Below are 19469 nucleotides of genomic sequence, written 5' to 3' on the forward strand. Positions count from 1 at the left end.
TCTAATGCTGCTTTGGGGCTTTGCAGAGTGAAAGCCAATTTATTAAATTAAAAACTGTGAAGCTGAGCTGGTCTGATTCCTCTCTGAGCTGCTTGGTGTGTAGGAAAGAAGCAGAGGAAGGGGCGGAGACAGCGCTGGGGGTGAGGATGTATGTCCAGTTCCCCTGCACCTGGGATGGAGGCACTTGCAGAAGCCTTGACAAGTTTGAGGAAGACAAGAAGAAAAATGTCCATTCTCTAAGCAGCTGCGTTCCAGCCTCCTTGTACCTGCTATTGTACTGGTCTCCACTGGGGGAGTTTTGTTTTGTTCTTGTTTTGGAGCAGAGAACCTCAGAGAAAAAACAAACTGGCCTCCCAAATCTCATGGTTATTTGAGCTAGTCCAAATTGCTGCTCTTGACTGCTTGTTAGCAGCTTGCAAACTGCATGCGAGTGAGGCAATTTAGTGAGGTGAGGAGCAACTTCCAGCGTTGCTTCCCTCTACCTCCTTCATGGGTTTGCTGCAACAGCAAAAGCTGTGGAAGATGGTGGGAGGAGTGGGGTGAAGTGTTTTTTGGGATCATGTGCGATAGAAACAAAACTGCAGAGGGGAGGGTGAACCTTTAAATCATCTTGTGACTGGATCAGTGTCATTTTGAAAGCAGACTCAAAATTTGAAAGACAATTTACTACAAAGGCAGACAAGCTGCTGATGAGGTTTTTAAAGGTAAAGTGATTTGATAAAACAGAGTCTTGGGGAATTGCTGTCTGTGGTATTGTCTAGACCTTGAGCTTAGAAGCCTTGCCCATAGGCTCCTAAATCACATGAATTGCCTTGCAGTCCAGAAGTGTAACTGCAGCTGCTGTGGATAAACATTGTGTGCTGCGGTTCAAGATCAGGCGTGGAGCCCCATGGAGGGTTTTTGTCTTTTATTTGTTTCTCGCAGGCTGTGGCATATCATATTTTACTTTCTGATAATGTCCTGGTGTTCTGGCAGCAGTGGTTCTGCTGTGCCTTGTCCTTAGAGCCCATTTTCAGTTTGTGCTGGAAAATCAGTGGATTTAAGACCTTATTGCCTTAAATATGTTAAAAACCCAAAACAACAAAACCCATCTCTCTGGTTTTGAGCTGTTTTTCCTTGCCATCAGTTACCACAGCATATGTGGCACTTGCCGCGGGAGACAAAGTGCCAGCTGTAGTAGCAGGAAGCTGTTTGCTGTCGCACCCTCTATCAGCCAATAGAACCTGTGACCTTGTCCATATTTATTAATGTTTATTAACACAGTCTGACTTAGACATACCTGCTGGGTTTGTGCCAGCTTCACAGCATGACCTCAGACTTCACTGGGGGATCAGGCAATGCAAACAGGGCTCAGTGTGTCTAGGGACGGTGAATGTGACCACTTTGGAGGTGGTATCACAGCTGGACCATGTTCAACCTCCTGCCGTGGCTGAACAGCCACTTGGGGTGTTTTGCATGGAGTTAAAATTACTCTGTTTTGTTCTTAAAAGACTCCTGGTGCCCCAGGTGAGGGGCTGCAGGGGTGTTTCCCTGGGAGGGCAAAGGAAGATTGCAGTTTAAGCCATGATGGGGTGGCTCCTGTCCCACAGGAGGAGAGCATCATGTCTGTCAGGGTAGCACCGGGTTGCGGGGACCTCTCTAACCTCCAAGAGCCACCCGTCTCCTGGGCATGGGGAGCAGCAACATCACAGGGCCCTTCTCTGCCCATGCTGGACGAGGCTGAGCCCAGAGCCAACGCTGGTGCAGGCAGGGTCTGGCAGCAGTTAGACAGGGGGGGACGGTGTCACCTTATTCCGCAGCCCGCCTGCAGCAGCGCCTGCATGGGGGCTGGGGGCAGCCGGGGCTCTTCCCATGCCCCCAGGGTGGGCTCCGCAGCAGAGTGTTGTCAGCAGGCAGCTCTGAAACTGGGCAGGGAGGGCACAGGTTATGTGTCGTGGGAGAAGGCTGGTGCCCACCTCGAGGCCTGGAGGCAGAGGCTGAGGGGTGGACACTTTGGTGTAGTTTGGGTGAGATCTGTATCAGTTCCCAGCCCACCTCTTTGCAGGCCCTGGCAGTTTATTGACAAAGTTTCATTCTGTTTGCTTTGTGTGTTCAATGAGCAATTTGTGATCTAAAATGAAGTTGTCTGACCCCATAAAATCATGGAAGCAGAAAATGAGCTCTCGTTTGGGCTCAGAGGCTGCTCCCTCCTTTTGCATTTTATTCCCCCAAACCTTGCAACTTATACAGCAACTCCCAGAGCCTGCATCTGCACTTCCAGGTAAGATAGATGGTTCCTCCATATTTTATGAGGCCATTAAGTTGTTCTCCAGAAGCCCCAGTGAAGCCATGGTTTCGTTAGGGAATGATTTTGTCTCACCTGTTTGTTCATGAAGACGTAAATGATTGGGTTGTAAACCGTGGCTGTCTTGGAGAAGTAGGAGGGCAAGGATGCGAGAGCTGGCTGGATAGTGATGTCTTTGTTGGTGGCCACCACCAGGGCAAACGTCGTGTAAGGCAGCCAGCAGATGAGGAAGGCCATCACCATCACGATCACCATGCGCGTCACCTCCCTCTCTGCCTGCTGTGTTGTGTCTGATTCCTGCTGCTGCGCTGCAGCCTGTGCGGAGTTTGGAAGAGGGATGCCCGTTAACAAAGTCCAACAGCATTTCCATCCCTCAGGTACTCTGACATCAGCACCAGGAGATGGCAGCTCCAGTGACTGTCACAAAAACCTGACATGAGGTTCATCATCCCGTGGCTACATGGGATGATGTAGCCTTACCATCAGTTTTGTGATCAGAAAACCATTAACTCGCCTGTACTGGCCATACTTACTGCCCGCAGGGTCATCAGCAGGTTGGCATAGGAGAAAAGGATCAGACTGAGGGGCATCACAAAGCAGGTGACGAACAAGGCCAAGATGTAGCTGTTGTTGCTGCTGCCACCAGTGTACCAGTTGGGCCCACAAGAGGTTCTCAGACCTGGAACAAGTGAGTTTTGAATCAAGCCTGAACTGGTCATGGGCTTGGACAGGGTCTCAGTAACAGCCTCCAAAACAGTAACCACCAGCACTGCCCCCTTGTACTGATGCTGGTCAAGCACCTCTCACTTTTCCATCCCCAGTGACCTGGAGTTCAGCCACCGCGTTTCCTGGCTGGCTGCTTGCTGTGTCGGAGGAGGGCGATGTGCTGTGATGCACAGTGTTATGCCGAGCCTCCCTGCAAGCAGATTCGGGCTGGGTGCTGCTCGGTGCGCTCCAGCAGCCAGAGCAGCTCGTGGCTCCAGTGGCCATCAGACACGGAAGAACAATTTAGTGTGTCAAGCAGCGGGTAACTGCTGAAGAAAACCTCCAAGAGAGGGTTACTGACTGCGCAAGCAGGGGTGTTATATTCTAAGTACCAGCACAGAACTCTCCAACTGCTCCCTTCTTGAGAGCTGTGTGCAAGAGGACAATACTTTGGGGTCTGCAGCACATCTCCCCTACCTTCGGGCACGTAGCTGCTCCAGCCCATGAGCGGTGGGGTCGTCCAGAGCAGTGACCAGCTCCACGTGAAGGCGCAGCCGCTGATGGCATGCCGGTGCTGGAAGCGGAAGTCTCCCAGGGGTCTGCAGACCACAATGTACCGCTCGAAGGCCAGGATGGCCAAGGACCACAGCCCCACGATGCCTGGGAGAGAAGGAGGGTTTGTGGCTTGGGAACAGGCTCTCCTACCGCTCTGCTGCCTGTGCTGGGATGTGGCAGACAATGATTGAGAGCAGTTGAAGTCAGACGGGTTTTGTTATGACAGGGATAGCTGGGAGGCTGTTTCACCCTTAAAAATGAAGTTGGCAATTGGGTGTCTGTGGCGCATCGTGGTTACAACCAGTTTCTCCACTGGTGTGTCCCTGACAAAGGCTTTGTGCAGTTTCACATTTCTGGTGCACACAAACCCACCCGTGTGCTGACACAGCCCCCAGCACCCTTGAGACACGTCCCACACGAGGACTCCTGCTGTGCCCAAGGGACATTTCCCTCCCTATGAAGACCAAGACAGAAGGAGTGCTGACCTGGCACAGCCAGTCTCTGTGACCCTTCCGTGCACTGAGGAATGGCTGACACGAGTTTTACATTGCGTATGGAAGCGTTGACTTCAGGAGGTGCAGGAACCTGATGGAGCATTCCCCAAAGCTTCTTTACTCAACACAACAGCCCCAACCACAGACCAAGACAGGTCTCGAGGTTCGTGCCCTTACCTGTCATGGAGACCATGAAGCCCTCCAGCTCGCACAGCCGTTTGCCCATCACGAAGAAGCCGTTGATGTTGTTGGAGAAGCTGACGGAGCTGCCGCAGAGCGTCACCAGCAGGTTGGCCACGGCCAGGTTCACCAGGATGTAGTTCAGGGGCGACCGGAGCTTCTTGTACCTGATGGAAACCACGATGACCAAGCTGTTCACAACCGAGGCGGAGACCACAACGAAGCCCATCAGCACGGCCACCGACAGGTACGTGCCCCGTGGGGCCTGGTAGGGCCATTGGGGGCCATCAAAAGGCCCCGGGGTCCCGGTATTTGGGGGCTCCTGCGAGCTGTTGGAGTACATCGGTCTTGTGGAGCAGTAGCACCGGTGCCCCTTATGCAGGTGACCCTCCCCAAAAGCAAAGCCTCTTTATAAAGCAGGAGGGGCTGACGCACCCCAGAGGAGCTTTGCATTAGAATACCTTAAGCTTTTATTTAATCTGAAGGGTTTGGCCTCCCACCCCCCCTTTTGTAATCAGCTCTTTATTCTGGAGGGGATAAAAGGTGACTTAAAAATCTGATGACTGAATAGTGCATCATTTAATTGAGTAAATGGATTGGTTTTCCTTCTGCTTCCCAGCTGCCTTCTCCATTAAGATGACCCCTTCCCAGCCCTGCATGGGCTCAGCGCGGTGCAGGGTGTTGGGATGGAGGCAGAAGCTCCCCTTTGGCTTGGGAAAAGGAGCAAGGGAAAATCCCAGCCAAGCACAATGGCTCCTGAGGGAGGCCACCCGGCTACTGCCAACAGCCATGTGCTGGCCCTGCTCTGCTACAGTTATAAATATACATGATAAACATACATTAAATACAGTAATATACCAAATAGCATATTTTAATACTAAATATAGATCCTATCTAATAGATAGTACATATTTATAATATTAATTAGAAGAATTAGTGTGTATGTATGCATATGCATTCATACATGAATGTATTTGGATAGAGCATGCAAGGCAGATCATGAGCAAGCATGCTGCCTGTAACTGTGTGTCATACATATATAATATATAATACAGACTACCTATATAATATGTATAGTACACTTACATAACCTATTAAATAAAAATCTGTTATACACATAGATAGGCATATCTATACGTATATCAGATATAAACTTATATATGTATATCAGCTATACATATAGACATACACGTTTATATGTACGGTATACGTATAAACATACAGAGTATATATATAATACATATTTTATTACGTTATAAAGAGTGCATATATCTCATGCTTTCATAGGTATGTACACCTTTAAATATAGCTACCTATATCTGTATCTATATATAATACTTACATTCACATCTATATTTTTGTATGGAATATTAGATATATACAGCATATATTTTATATAGTAAATGTAGCATATAAAGATACATACATACATATATAGCTGTCTATGTAAATATTTATATTTTTGTACACATGCATAAAATAATATGTAACAATGCATGTCCATACATACATGGATACAGATATAGCTTGTATACATATACACGTAGGTAGAGTTCTATATACACATAAAGTATACACTATAGTGTGTACACAGACACTATATGATATAGTGTATACTTATATATTAATAATTTCTATATTATAGTTATACATTTTATACACACACATATAAATTATATATTTGTATGCATATAATAATTATATAGCATTCACTTTCTATAGAAAATATACTATAGAAAGTGAATTTATATACTTACATATATCTATAGCTACCTAGCTAACCACGTATAGCTGTATATTGACAGACACTCCTGATACCCACCCCACTCCCCCCCCGACCCCCGGCTGTGCATCCCTCAGTGGCCGTAGCCCCGTGCAAGGCTCTGGTCCCCTGAGCTGATTAAATGGTGCTGAGGCATGAACACTGCGTGTGGGGCTGGGCTCTGCCTGGGCTGCTGCCTGCTGGGGCCCATACAGATCATGTGGCACCGACCCAGTGCCCAGCTTGAGATGGGACCCTTGGTCCTTGGTTGCTGTGACTGCCCTGACGCACACCACACATGCACGTGTCCGGGGATGCTCGGCCTGGCTCTGGATCCTGTCCCACTGCTGCTCCTGCAGAGACAAGCATGTAATTAATTCATTCATTCACCTGAACTTTGGTCAGATCTGGGCTCCTCAGCACAAAATAGACAAGGAGCGACTGGCAGGGTCCAGTGGAGGCCACAAGGATGATCAGGGGTCTGGAGCATCTCTCTTACAAGGAGAGATTGCAGCAGATGGGCTTTAGTCTATAGAAGAGCAGACAGAGAGGGGATCTCATTAATGCAGATCAGTATCTCAAAGGCAGGTGGCAGGGGGATGGGGCCAGACTCTTTTCAGTGGTATCCAGTGACCGAATGGGGTGCAAAGGCCATAAACTAAAGCACATGCATAAAGATACAGGTATATATAGTATGTGCATATAGATATATATTTTTGTATTGCTTTGGGGAGTGGATATATATGTAAAGAGTGAGTGTGTGTGTGTGTTTTCATTTCAATGCAACAGTCTTGGCCAAGGAGCAATGACGAAGGTGGATGTGAAGAGCTAACACTATCAGGGCATCCCAAGGGAAATAACAGCCTCCAGGGAGGGGATTGCCTTAAGCACTGATGAGGAGCCTGGCCTGAGTATTAACCTCCACAAATGTACATTCAATCAACCCAAAACTATAGTGGGGAAAACAGACATTAAAAGAGGCAGCTGGAGCACCCAGCACCCTCCCAGCACAGGAGGTGTCTCTGCACCTTCACCCTGGAGAGCACAGTCACAGTGTCCAAGATGGCAAAAATCCATGTGGACACTGCCCCGGCGCAGCCACAGGCACCACATGGGGCATCTCCAGTGCCCTGGGTGCTGTGAAGTTAATGGGAACTTCAGAAAGACCTGGGATTTGTTTTGGTATTATTAATCCTGTCTTGACGGATCTCCCCCACCCTGCACTGCCGGCCCTTACGGTCCCTGTGCAAGCTCACAGCACCAAAGCAGAGCAGGGTCCTGGTGGAACTGGGGGACATGGGACCCACACTGTTGCAGTGTTTTCTGTGGCTTTTTTTCAGCAGCAAGAGGTTGTAAAGTGGAGGATAAAGCCCAGCAACACCCGATGCTCTGGTTTAAAACTATCTCCTGCTCCCACCAAGTCCTTGCTGGGCCCCAGATCCTCTTCATCTCATGTCTCTGGGTCGCTCAATGCTCCATCTGCGATGCACCAAGCTCACACACCATGATACCAACATGGGGAGATTCAAAAACTGCACCACCAGCACCAACCTTTTTTATTTTCCCTCTTTATTTTGGGTTCTCATTATAAATATTAACAAATCTGACAAAAAGTACACAGATAGATAATACTGAAATACAAAAGTATTTTAGGATGCAGGTAAGGACAGTTTCTGCAGCCTTCACATGGTAGCAAAACATTGGTATCAAACATTTCACAAGGCCTGGCATGACAACCACCACTGCATGCAGCTGGGACAGATGGACGGATGTCCGCTTAGAAAAGACTGGGGTACAAAGTGAAGGGACCCACACACACATCATGTCCTACTCCACTTCAGTTTCATAGCAAGATGTGCTGAAACAAATGATGAATTGAAAGTAACTTCACCAGAAAAGGGAGGCACAGCCGACATGGTGCTCCTGTGGCTCTCCTGGAAGCTCAAATCCAAGGCAGGCTTTAAGGTGCTGGACCAGTGACAGACTGAGAGGATTACTGGGAACATCCTACTTGACACGCTGCCGGCATTCAAACAAAATCCATGCGTATCTGAAGAGTGCATTGCAAATATTAAGGTATTAAAAAAACCCTTTGAACGTTGGTTCCCCCATATCAAACAAGGTGTAACACGATCGCCACCTTGGAAAGGAGACCTAGGTTTCCAGAGATCCAATTGCTCTCCAAAAACAGAAGCTGGCAATGCAACACACACACACACACACACACACACACACACACACAGCTACAGGACTCAGAAGCTGTAGGTAATTGAGACTGATGGGCAAACAGCAGCTCTTCCTAAGAAATCATGGTTTAAAGGCTTCATAACTTGCTGGCAAGGTGCAGCATTTCAGAGACAGTTTTAGCTCATCCCACCATGTACCAGCTCTTGTGCAAATGTGACAAAGCGGTGTTTGCACAAGAGCCAGGGCTCTCTGATGGGATGGGGATGCAGGGACCGGCCAGCGTGGGTCATGGAGGATGAGAGCTGGGATATATTATGATAATATTATTACACTGTTACTGTGCTGTACACAGAAATTTGGTCTGGAAGCTGTCTGAGGCAGAAAACAGACCAACAAACGGCTGTGCTGGAGCTGAGCATCTCCACAAACATGAACACTGCTCGGCCCCGTGGCTCAGCTCACACCAGCAACTCACAGCGCAAAGTGCCTTGGTTGGATTTTAGGTAACGGCATGAATTGGAAAAGGCAGAATAAGGGGAAAGTGATTGATAGAAAAATGCAGCCTGAAAGGCGGCTTTGCTGGAAGAGCAGCCGTGCTGGAGCCTGGCTGCGTGGCTCCGGGGGCATGGTTTCATTAGGGGAGCGGCTGCTTCCCCTCTTCTGCCTGACCCTGGGGCTGTGAGAGGGAAGCCATAGTCTGCACAGCACTGCCAGCTTGCTGGCTGCCTTCACACGGGTTACTGGAGAGGACGAGCACAACATTCCTGGAAGGAAAGCAAACAGTCTTCTAGGTTACCAGAGGACACAACCATTCAAATGGAGGAGCTTTAAATGCATAAAAGACTGTTTAGGCCCAAATCACAGAGACTGACAAACCACCAGAAATATGGCACAACTGCCTTGAGAAAACAGTACCAGGTTTTAGTGACACCTTTTGCTCATATTAGATACATGAATGGAAATGATGCATTCATTCCTGCCACTGAATTACAAGGCAGTGAGAAGGTAATTCCGTAGAGCAGAGAGTTAGGAGAGGAGTCACAACTGCAGTGCATGCAGGCGTGTGGTGTCCGTGTGCACGTGTGTGTGTGTGTGTGTGTGCATGCGTGTGCATGCTCATGAGTGTGTGTCAGGGTGCAAAGAGGCGTTTTGGAAAAGCCTTGGGGACGGGCCCTGCTGAGCCGAGCAAACCACTGCTGCCCTGCTCCCTGGGGAGGGATTCCCTGCAGCCAGGCTGTGGTGTGGGGTGTCCCGCTCTGCCGGCTGCCCCGGTACCACGATCCCCCGTATCCAAAGCCAGAAAGGAGTGAAGTCCAAAGGCTGTGGCCGGCAGCGCTGTGCTGGCCCTGGAAGCAGCCCCGTGGTGCTCAGTCGCTGAGGACGGCCCCCGGCAGCTCGTTCGTTAGCGTGTGCCAGCGCTCGATTTTCTTGTCCTTGTTTTTCAGGCAGTCGAACCAGTGCTTCAGCCGCTCACCCTTGGCGTTAATGCCCAGCACGACTCCACCTTGAGAGACAGACACAGAGAGAGGGAGAGGTGGAGGTGAACATCAGCCCTGTGAGGGATGCTGAGGGATGCAGGATGGAGCCAGGTCACGCAGCCGCTCTCACAGCATCCGATCCCTGATGTGACACACGGGCAATCACAGCCTGGCTTACCCAGCGCCTCACGGCTGTGGTCTGGGACCTCCTTGTGCTTGTGCCAAGCATTCACTGCAATTGCAGTGGCTGTCAGAGGCATTGGGCACTTGTTAGCAATAAATCACAGTGACCAGTAACAACATCACAAGAAGCCTAGATATCCAATAGAGATAAATGAAACCTCCCCTTAAACCTGTTTCGTACTCAGAAGATCTGAAAACAGAAGGGAGAGGGGGATGCATCTTCTCCCTGATTGGGTGCTGCTTGTGCAGGGGGTGTCTGAAGCAATGAGCAGTGGGGCTGGCTGTGGGAGAGGAGGCTCAGGTGCAGGAGCGGGATAAAAGCAGAATAGAAACCCAGCAAGAATGAATGTGGGATGGAGAACAAGCCAGGAGGCTGGAGAAGTGCAGGAGAGTAGCAGATGAAACAAGAAGAGCCACAGAAGGTGAAGATAAAAAGAAAAAGAAGCTAAGGAGGCCTCTGGAGTGCCCCACTCACCTATGAAATCATTTGATTTCCCGATATCATAGTCCCACACTGTGACTTCCAAGGTCTTTTTTGCCAGGTCCCCATGCTTTATCTCATAGCAAAACTCCTGTTGGGGAGCAGAGACAGAGTCAGGGGGCTGGGTTGGGGTTTTTTAACTCCTTTTAAGTCTGAGGACTAAGAAAGCCCCTGGCTTTCACCAACCATCAAAACCCCACCTCATTGAACTCGGGGTTCAGCGTCTTCTTCTTCACCGCCGTCTTATGCTTTGATTTCTTGTCCTCATCTGGTTTCAAGTAACTGCAACGAAACCAATGCAGTGTCACACGCAGCTCCCGTGCCTGCTCCCAGCAAGGGCGGGCTGTGGGGCCCTCCCCTGCAGCCCAGGCAGGCATGGGGGCACCTCTGGCTGTGGGACAAGCTCCTGAGCAGAGGCAGGGTGAGATGGGGCCTGAGCCCCCCAAACCTGCAGCTCCCTCCTCCCCTATCTGCCAAGATGCTGGAGGTGGCTGGAAGGAAGCAGCATTTCCCCACGTTAGCACAAGACCATCAGAGAGCACCGATTATCCCATCGCCGGTCCCTAGGGGACACTGGCACTGCACACATGCTCCCAGCTCCCCAGCCCGAACACTTCCAGCCCAGATTAGTCCAGATTTGGGACTGTGTGACCAGTCTGCGCATCCAGGGCCTTGCCAGGAGACAGAGGCCACAGGCAGGTGTGTAAGAGGGAGCAGGAGCAAGTGCAGCGGCTGCAGCTTTGTGCACCATTGTTACCTGCAGATATTTAGCAGCACAGCAGCAGGGTCAGAAAGCAAAGGAGATTAAAGTGCCATCAAGCAGACAGGGCACCTGAAATCTGCGCCATCTCTCTTTTGTGCTGATGCTGCTCCTTTAAACATCAGTTCTGCTTCCTTGTTACACTTTCCAGATCTTGCTCACAATTAAAAAATCAGGGCTTGTACCAAGAAACATCACTTGTCTATATCTGCTCTGATTAAAGCCCTGCAGATGCAATCTACTGCAGACAGCACAAGGGGCACCTACAAAACAACTGTACAATAACCATAATTCTGGTAGTTCAGGGACTGAGCCTCCAATGAGCATTTAAAAAAGCAAGAGTGGATTTTTAGGCCAACACCTCCACTTTAAAGAACAATTCAATAGGAAGGAAAGCGTGCTGCTGATAAACTTCCCTACAGGCCTCCCGGGTGCAGTTTATCCCAGGAGCTCTGCCTAAACACATGTCATCTCTGAAAGTGCCAAAGTTTGGGTCAGCACTGGGGGAGCACAGGGGCATGGGATGGGCCCAGGGCTGTTGCCGGCCCTTCTTCTCCATGGCCCCCTGCTCTGCAGAGAGTGAGTTTGAAAAACGCTGTGCCAAAAAACCCCAGGAGCTGTGTGGATGCAGGGCTCTGAGTCAGCAAACCACCACGTTCCTCAGCATCCCTTAATAGCCCCAGGATGACACCATCTCCCCTGAATCACTTGGGTGAGGCAGCCCATTACAGTCATTTAAATGTCTTTTTTTGTTGTTTAATAACGCTGGTATTTTTCCAGTCATTCACATTGGAAAGCATCGGTGAGACCTGTAAATGTGCCCTCAGCTCTGCTAACCAGACCCTGGAGCCACGAGCTGCACCTACAGTGCTATCTGAACTAATCACACACACACACTCATCCACACAATGTAATTAGAGCCTTTCCACAGATGATGCAGGCTTCTGAGAGTGAAAAATCCGTGGATAACCCTGGGAAGGAAAATAAAGGTGCTCAGAGCTGCTGGTGAGGTCCAGGACCATCGCCACAGGCACTGTCCTGCTCAGGGAGAGCCCAACCCCATGGTGACAGATGAGACCCATCACTGGCTGGGCTGGGGCCATGAAATCAGCAAAGCCCACCCATAGCTGTCTGCTTTGGGCTACCCATTCTGCCCCTGCCACAGACCCTCTCCCAAGTACCATGGGCAGTGCTGAGCCTGCCATGGGGCACCACGGCCACCATCAGCTGGCAGGAACAACGTGCTGCTCCAGCACAGCCATGCAGCACCGGGCAGCTCCCGCACACAGGGAGCTTTGGAGCGCTGTAAAATAATGACTGGGCAGTAACAGGGTGCAGGTGAATGCAAGCTGCTGTGTGACGCCCTCATCTGCATCTCCTAATGAGCTCAATTAGTTTCCACTGCAGGGAGAGACAAGCGGGGACAGCACAGCCTCACCGGGACTGGCACGGCACGGAGCAGCACTCACATCTTGACGTAGGGGTCGGAGTAGCCATTGGCGTCCATGGCAGCAAGGTGGGCACAGCGGATGATGCCCACCAGCAGCCCCTGCTTCTGCGAGCTGTACTTGAGGGAGATGAGGATCCGTCCACGCTCCTCCAGCGACTTGTCCTCTGTTTTATCTATCTGGGGGAGGGAATGCACGCAGTCTGGGGGCTGCTCCAGGACAGCATGGCCGGACACCCGCCTCCCCACTGCCAGGGATGCTCCCCCTCATCCCTGATCACCACTGAGGAGTCAAACTAACCCACACTCCAACGTGCCATAGGGCCCACGCTGGGGAATGCTGGTCTGATCCCCACCACACTCACCGGCAGCTGCTTCTCCAGGCAGATGCTGAAGTTTTTGGTCTGGTTGGGCTTTAGTTTCTTCAGCGGGATCCGCGTCTCTCCAATGAACTCGTTGTGGCGGAACTTGTCCTCATCGCAGACCGAGATTCTGCAACAAGCATGGGGTGAGCGGGCTGCTGGGGAGAGGGGAGGCGATGGCATGGGGCAAGGGGCTGCCCTGGCATGTCCCCCAGTGAGGAGATGACTTCAAGGCCACTGCTCCCCAGGCCAGTGACTGCACCTCCTTCGTAGGCAGCTGGAGGACATAAATCAGCTGCTACAGCCTCGCCAGAGCAGTTCATGATGTTTAAATGTGACACCCAATGTTTTGGTCTGCTTCACCTCCACAGCAGAAACCTGAGGCTGCCAGGATGGTTTATGGGCCAGGTCTGGGAAAGCAGGGGGATGAGGGAGAGGCTGCATTACACCATGGGTCAGCTCCTTCACACAGTCAAAAACACAGAGCCACCTGCATGCCCCAGCTGGGTCCTAGAGCCATCTCATGCTCAGATCCCATCCTGGCCAGGGCTCCTGCACCCCTCAGGATGGCTGTCACCCTGCAGGCACTGGGCTCCTCCAGGGAGATGCTCACAAACCCTGAACATCACAACCTGCAGTGCTGCAGTTGCTGAGCCTAACACACCCCAGCCCAGGCACTGTCAGAAAAGCAACCCAGGGCCTCAAGCATCCTCATGGCTCTTCCATTATCAAAGTCATCAGTGACTAAAGCAAAACTCATCTGAGCTGCCACCAGCCTGGCTGCATCCTGACTGGCTGTGGAGGCTCTTCCTAAACCCGCTCTTGAACTACAGGGCCGGGAGAAGCGTGATTCCCAGCGGGGCTCCCTCTCTCCCAACCTGAGGAGTTCCCGTGTATGTCTCAGGGTGTCCCCTGGTCCTGGGGATCTGGCTGCCCAGGCGGGGACACAGAGGGGTCTTCCATCTCCTCTTCCACCATGCAGACATGGGATCTGCAGACCCAGCCTTGCAGAAGGCATCACACCTCAGCCAAGCACAGCTCTCCCAGCCCCATTGGGGTCCTGCACCCCGTGACGACAGCCACATCCGAGGGCAGTGACGGAGATGCTGAGTGAAGGCTGTTTTCCATGCAAAAGCTATAAATGCCTTTCCCTGAGTTGGCAGCTAATGAGTCATTCCTCTGCTGCTTCCAGCCCATTCGCAGCATCAGGAGAGACAACAGAAGAGCAAAGTTAGTGCTTGCAGGAAGCCTCTGCTCACAGCTCCTATAATCCCAGAGAGGGTTTGGGAGGGTGGTGGCTGCCTTGTGAGGGACCGGCCATCCCCCAGCAGTGCTGCTGGCACTGGAGACAGGGAAAGCCATCCCATCCACACCAAAGGGAACATCCTGCATCCCTACAAGAACCATGTAGGGACCATCAGGACTCTACTCCCATAAAGGAAAGGTGTTTCCCTTCCCTTTCCTCCTCTCCCCCCCTTTAAAAAAATCTTCCTACAGTCTCTTCTCATCCTTTTGCTGCCTGATTTTTTCTTTCTCTTACCCACCCCTGTTGGTGCCTGTTTCTCATGGGCAGCACTTCTGCTGCAGGGACCATGCTCCACTTTGCTGGGCTCCAACAAACAGGACCTATTTGGGCTAATAGTAATTAAAGATAAATAGTGACCTGCTATTCTGCCTCAGAGTAACTAATTGCACCCCATGCTTCTGGCCTGGATGGTTTACCCATGGATGGTTTATCTGTAGATGACCACTCTCCTGGTCACAAGTGAATAACACGGTGTCGAGGGAAGCATGGGAATGGCTCAGTCACACGGCAACAGGGACCATGAGGGCCACAGAGTGGCACAGGAAATGGGGCTGGGAAAAAATAATCCAATTGGGAAGATGGGGAATGCTGCTCTGCAGAAAACCATAGCTGGATGCAGCGTTACTATAGATACCTGCAAAAAACTCCTCACCCCACCACAACAGTGAAATCTTTGCAGAGAATCTCAAAAGCAGGCACAATATTTCCCATTTCCCTTCCTCCTCCCGCCTCTCTTTTAAAGAACAAAACCAAAAAAGGAGCAGCAGGAGCTCCAGACAAGCAGCAGCATCTGCCAGGCGTGCGCAGCCCCACGCCCATCTGGCCAAGGCTCTGGGGAGGAGATGCAAGCGTGCAGCGATCGAAGCAGAGGAGAGGAGCGTGGTCCTCACCAGGAGCTGGCAGTCAGGGGCTGTTCTCACACCCGGCCGTTGCGGAGCGGTCTGGTCTCCTGCATGCTCAGGGGAGGCAGGATTTGGTGCCTGTTTCACCTGGTAAGAACACGAGTAACAAGATCTTCTCCTGACAACGTCTACGTATGCCCAAAAGCACAAGATACCGAATGCAATGTTCTACTTGATGTGAAGCTCCAGAACCACCCAGGATGAGTGGAAGCCCAGGAAGGAAATGACTGGAAAACTTCAGCAGTGGTGACAGGGAAAGCATCTCCAGTGTCACAGCGGGAGAAGCCCCACCGAGCCCTATTTCACTGCCCATGGGAACCCACTTGCTCCCACCTTACCAAGCAGCTCTGAGGACACCAGCTCCTGTACAGCATGCTACAGCTCGTGCAAGCCCGTTGTGCCCTCCCCAGGGATGGCTCCTGTGCCCCTGCACCACAGAGCCCTCCTTCAGCAGCAGCAGGGCACAAGAAGACCCCACAGCTGCCCCAGCTGCATCCCACTGAAGGCAACACGCATCGCTGGGGTGATGTCCAACGCCTTTGTCCCTAGTGACGTCCCCAGCTAGTTAAGGTGTTTGCACAGAACTGAGTCCCTTGGGAGGCACACCTGCAAGACCTGGGAACTGCTGCTGTCTTCAAGCAGCTGGTAACACTGCCAGGTCTCTCCCAGTCCCATTTTCTTTCTGGCATCTCTGGCCACCTCTCAGGTGGGTGCCCTCTTTGTGTGGTGACCAGAGGGGATTCAGACACAGTTTCATGCCAGCCCACCCAGTCCCTCTCGCTGGCTGCGGTCCATCTTCTCCAGGTGCTATTTTTAAGGTGGGTAGACTGGTGGTGCACCAGTCATGGAATGGGCAGAGAGCTGAGTCAGCTGAGCAGGCAGCTCCGGCCCCAGCCCTCCCTCTGCAATGACACCAGCTTGAACTCTATTACAAGAAACCGATGTGATGGAATGTTATGCCTTGGATTAGAAAGCTCCATAACAAGCACCAAGAGGGGTCTCTGGCAGCCACACTCACCTGCCATCCTGACCCCTCTAACTCAAACATCACTCCTCCCTCACATCTTTTTATTAATCCCTATCCCTTGAGCTCAGCTTCTGATTTGACAGCTTCCACTGAGGGGTCCCCATCTTTCAGTTTAAGGGCTGTGAAAACCCCCTTGGAAGAAAACTAAGCAGCAAGTGAACAATCACTGCTCACTAAACTTATTCTCCCTCCTACTCACCCTGGGCTCCTGGGTTACAGCCCTGACTCATGCACAGCTCAAGCAACCGCGCTCCACTGACTCACGACTCGTCCTCACACACACGTTCCTCCGGCCTCTTTCCCATTGTGGAACAAAGAAAACAGGGGTCAGTGAGGACCCTTCTTGACAATGCACATGCATGTAATAGGCATCAGAGCGTGAAGACAAATCTCCTGTAGCTAAGATCCTGTATAGTCCCTGTAGCAACCTGGGAGGCTCTTGATGGAGGAGCAAACGTGCAGGTGATGCCTGCTTGGCTTAAGGACAGACAGTGCCTGGCAAGAGAAGAGAAAAAGGCAGAGTCCTGGGACCATCCAGCTTTCCTACAACCAAAAGGAGTATTCGGTGCTGGGCTCCATCACAAAATGCCTCAAAGTCTGAGCATAGAAACCACAGTGAAAGTTAGATGAAATTAGGAGCATGCCTGCAGTTCTGGAGCAAAGCTCATTCAGCACTTCTGGAGTAAAGCAATTTGGGACCCCAAATCTGAAGTGCCTGCAGTATGCCTGTTAGACCTGATCAAATACTATTTCCTGAATAATATATTTAACGAGTCATGATGTTTGTCAAACACACGATTAAACAAATAATTCCTGGCATTCGTGAGCTAGCTGAGTATGATATGAATAATGCATCACTTTGCCAATATGTCTGGATATGAATAATTGTATTCAATATCTGTCCAGCTCTGATATTTATTATGAATACAATCTATTTATTGCACATTACATGTATTATTTAAACGTAGGCGAGCGTATTCTGCCTATTCCAATTTCCCCTGTAGCATTTCTCTGCCTCCCCCTGTCATGCACCCCGGCTTCCCACCGCCAGAGACTGCTGCGGCACGGCTGCAGATGGGGAAAACCGGTGCCTGCAAACAGGGACTGGAAGCGGGGACTGCAGGGTGGGATTTCCCCCTGGAGCAAGCCGGGAACCTGCCCTCAGTCCCGGCCATCCCAGCCCTCCGAGTCCAGCATCTTTTGAGCGGCTCTGAATTTGCCTTCTCTCAGGATGGTGGGTGGTTTCACTGCTATTAAGCCTTCGGCTAGACTCAAGGATATTTAATTCAATGAATGGATGAGACCTTTCAAGATCCTCCCACCTACTGTGCTTCAAGAAATCTGAAGTATCTGGTGGTTTTTGAGGGGGTTGATTCATTAACAAAATCCTGCTTGACAGCGCAATTAGCTGGGCAGCCTTCACCTCTCCTTCTCCCTTGGGGGTGGCTCTGCTTGGGAGGTGAACCCCAATGGTCCCAGGGCTTGGGTCTGTCACAGCAAAGTCACTCAACCAGCTTGGATGAGGCCACATGGGGATGAGGGGCAGCCTGCCAGGGCATGCCATGGGGCTGGGGGTCTCAGGCAGGAGTGAACCATTACTCTGCTCTCCAGGATGCAGGGGATGCCCCTACTCTGGGCCCTGCAATGAGGTAAATGCCACTCATCCCCCCAGGAGGGCTGCAGGCACCAGCAGAGTGCCCTGGGCCAGCACCGCCCCACTGACCCATGCTGGACACAGCCCACCAAGTGCCCAGGTGGGCAGGGAAGAGTTTTGGGTGCTTTTCCGGCTGCACCACGCGCTCTGCAGGCAGCAGGGAGGCAAAGGCTGGCGGCAGCTTTGATCTCCACCGGTATTTTCACATTAAAGAGACTTTGCAAATCACGTTCCCTGCCCTCCATGAATCTCAGCACTGAGGAGGCACCCAGGGAACAATCACCTCCCAGACCGAGGAGAGCATCACTCATGCTCTTTCAACTACCCACAGCTGCCTTGCAGGAGCCTTGCCTGATTAGCACAGCGAAAGCCAGTGTCCCTGCAGCTTTGAAGTCCTCTTTTCCTGGCAGGGAAGGAGATACTTTGCCAACATGATGGGCAGGCAAAGTGAAGCACTGAAGGCAGGACAATACACAGCATGGGAGATGCTTCCTACAGGAAGTGGCACCACAAGCGTGAAGGGCCATTGCCACTGCTGTTCTGGAGAGGCTCATGGAAGAGAAACAGCTCAACCCACAAACAAGAGTCTTGCAAACAAGAGTCCAGTCACCAGAGACCCCAGCCCATCCTCAGGTAAAGCAGAGATCCCTCTCCTGAGGAGGTGCAACATCTCCCAGCCTGGTGTCCTTCTACTCAATTCAGTACCTGGTGTTTGAGAAGTAGAAAATCCAAGCAAGGAATTAAAATAAAGAATGTATTTTTCTACCTTGTGTCTGGTTTGCAAGAAGTCTGATCTCATCTAAACCTGCCTCAGGATAAGGAAAATCTCTTGTGCCAGTATCTTCAACTGCAAAGATGGAGAAAAGAAAAGAGGGGGTTGGGGAACTGCTCTTAAGGAAAATGAAGAGCAGTTGAATTTTAGGCTCCAGCTCCCCCATGCAAGATAAGAAATGGAGCCACAGTGCTCAGAAGCTTTGTTTTAGAGGAGGAATTTCCTGGGCCATAGACAAGAACTTGAAATCCCACCTGGAATTCTGCCAACCCCACTGGGCAGAGCAGCGGAGCACATGCCCATTGCCCGAGGGCAGGCTGGGAAGAGCAACAAATGCATGGCAGGACACAGGGCCACACCACAGCAGGAGAGGAGATGGCCCACAGCACAGGGGACAGCCCCGCAGCAGAGGTGCTGCCTGGGAAACCTTCTCTACCCCAAAGTTTGTTGCTTTAATTCTCTGGGATCTTTACCAGGCAAAACCAAAGCCAGAAGCCCCAGCCCTACAGCAAGTTCCACCTCACAAACCCGTTCACTTCTCTGCTCACACAACCTCCCTAGGGAGACAGCGGAGCCCCGCTAAGCCTCTTCTAGCCCCATCTTGAGACTCATTAGTGCTGTGGTGGTGGGGCTTGGGGGCTCCCACACTTCTGACAGGGACTGGGCTGTGCTAAATCCCATAGGACAGAGCCCACTCCATCTGGATGCAGTGCCAGACCCCAGCACTACACATGGAGGCGAGGTGGGTATCTGCGTGGTCCCCGTGGCCACGTCATCATGGGGCTCACCACCTCCATGGGGACATGCTTCAGCAAATCCCACTGACTAGCTGCAAATGCCAATGAGTCAGAATCATGCTTGGATATTCCTCTCCATATGGAGAGTATTTTGATCCTTAATTATCACCTAATTCACTGGGGTTAGCTGCTG

The 19469-nt window shown here is 51.3% G+C and overlaps 3 protein-coding genes across 3 annotated transcripts in view; all 3 read right to left on the reverse strand.

The window, feature by feature from the left end:
• Positions 1-19469, reverse strand: part of RAD51C (RAD51 paralog C) — a 144955-nt gene that overhangs the window by 48025 nt on the left and 77461 nt on the right. The window lies entirely within an intron of this gene.
• Positions 1652-4561, reverse strand: LOC133217855 (pinopsin). The gene is made up of 5 exons (XM_061363665.1): positions 4216-4561; positions 3467-3649; positions 2818-2963; positions 2360-2599; positions 1652-1904 (listed from the first exon to the last, which is right to left on the reverse strand). The coding sequence occupies exons 1-5, from the start codon at positions 4559-4561 to the stop codon at positions 1764-1766; spliced, it is 1056 nt and encodes a 351-aa protein (XP_061219649.1). The 3' UTR covers positions 1652-1763.
• Positions 8212-19469, reverse strand: part of DOC2B (double C2 domain beta) — a 33220-nt gene continuing 21962 nt past the window's right edge. The window contains exons 5-9 of the mRNA XM_061363582.1: positions 12882-13008; positions 12539-12696; positions 10510-10591; positions 10304-10400; positions 8212-9671 (exon numbers count right to left, since the gene is read on the reverse strand). Of these exons, the coding sequence (XP_061219566.1) occupies positions 9535-9671; positions 10304-10400; positions 10510-10591; positions 12539-12696; positions 12882-13008 (601 nt within the window). The 3' untranslated portion in view covers positions 8212-9534. The remainder of the gene's footprint in view (positions 9672-10303; positions 10401-10509; positions 10592-12538; positions 12697-12881; positions 13009-19469) is intronic.

The sequence above is a fragment of the Neopsephotus bourkii genome, unplaced genomic scaffold (genome assembly GCF_033783945.1).
Source record: "Neopsephotus bourkii isolate Nb327-2 ecotype Australia unplaced genomic scaffold, CSIRO-AGI_Nbou_v1 NB_1154, whole genome shotgun sequence".
NCBI lineage: Eukaryota > Metazoa > Chordata > Aves > Psittaciformes > Psittacidae > Neopsephotus > Neopsephotus bourkii.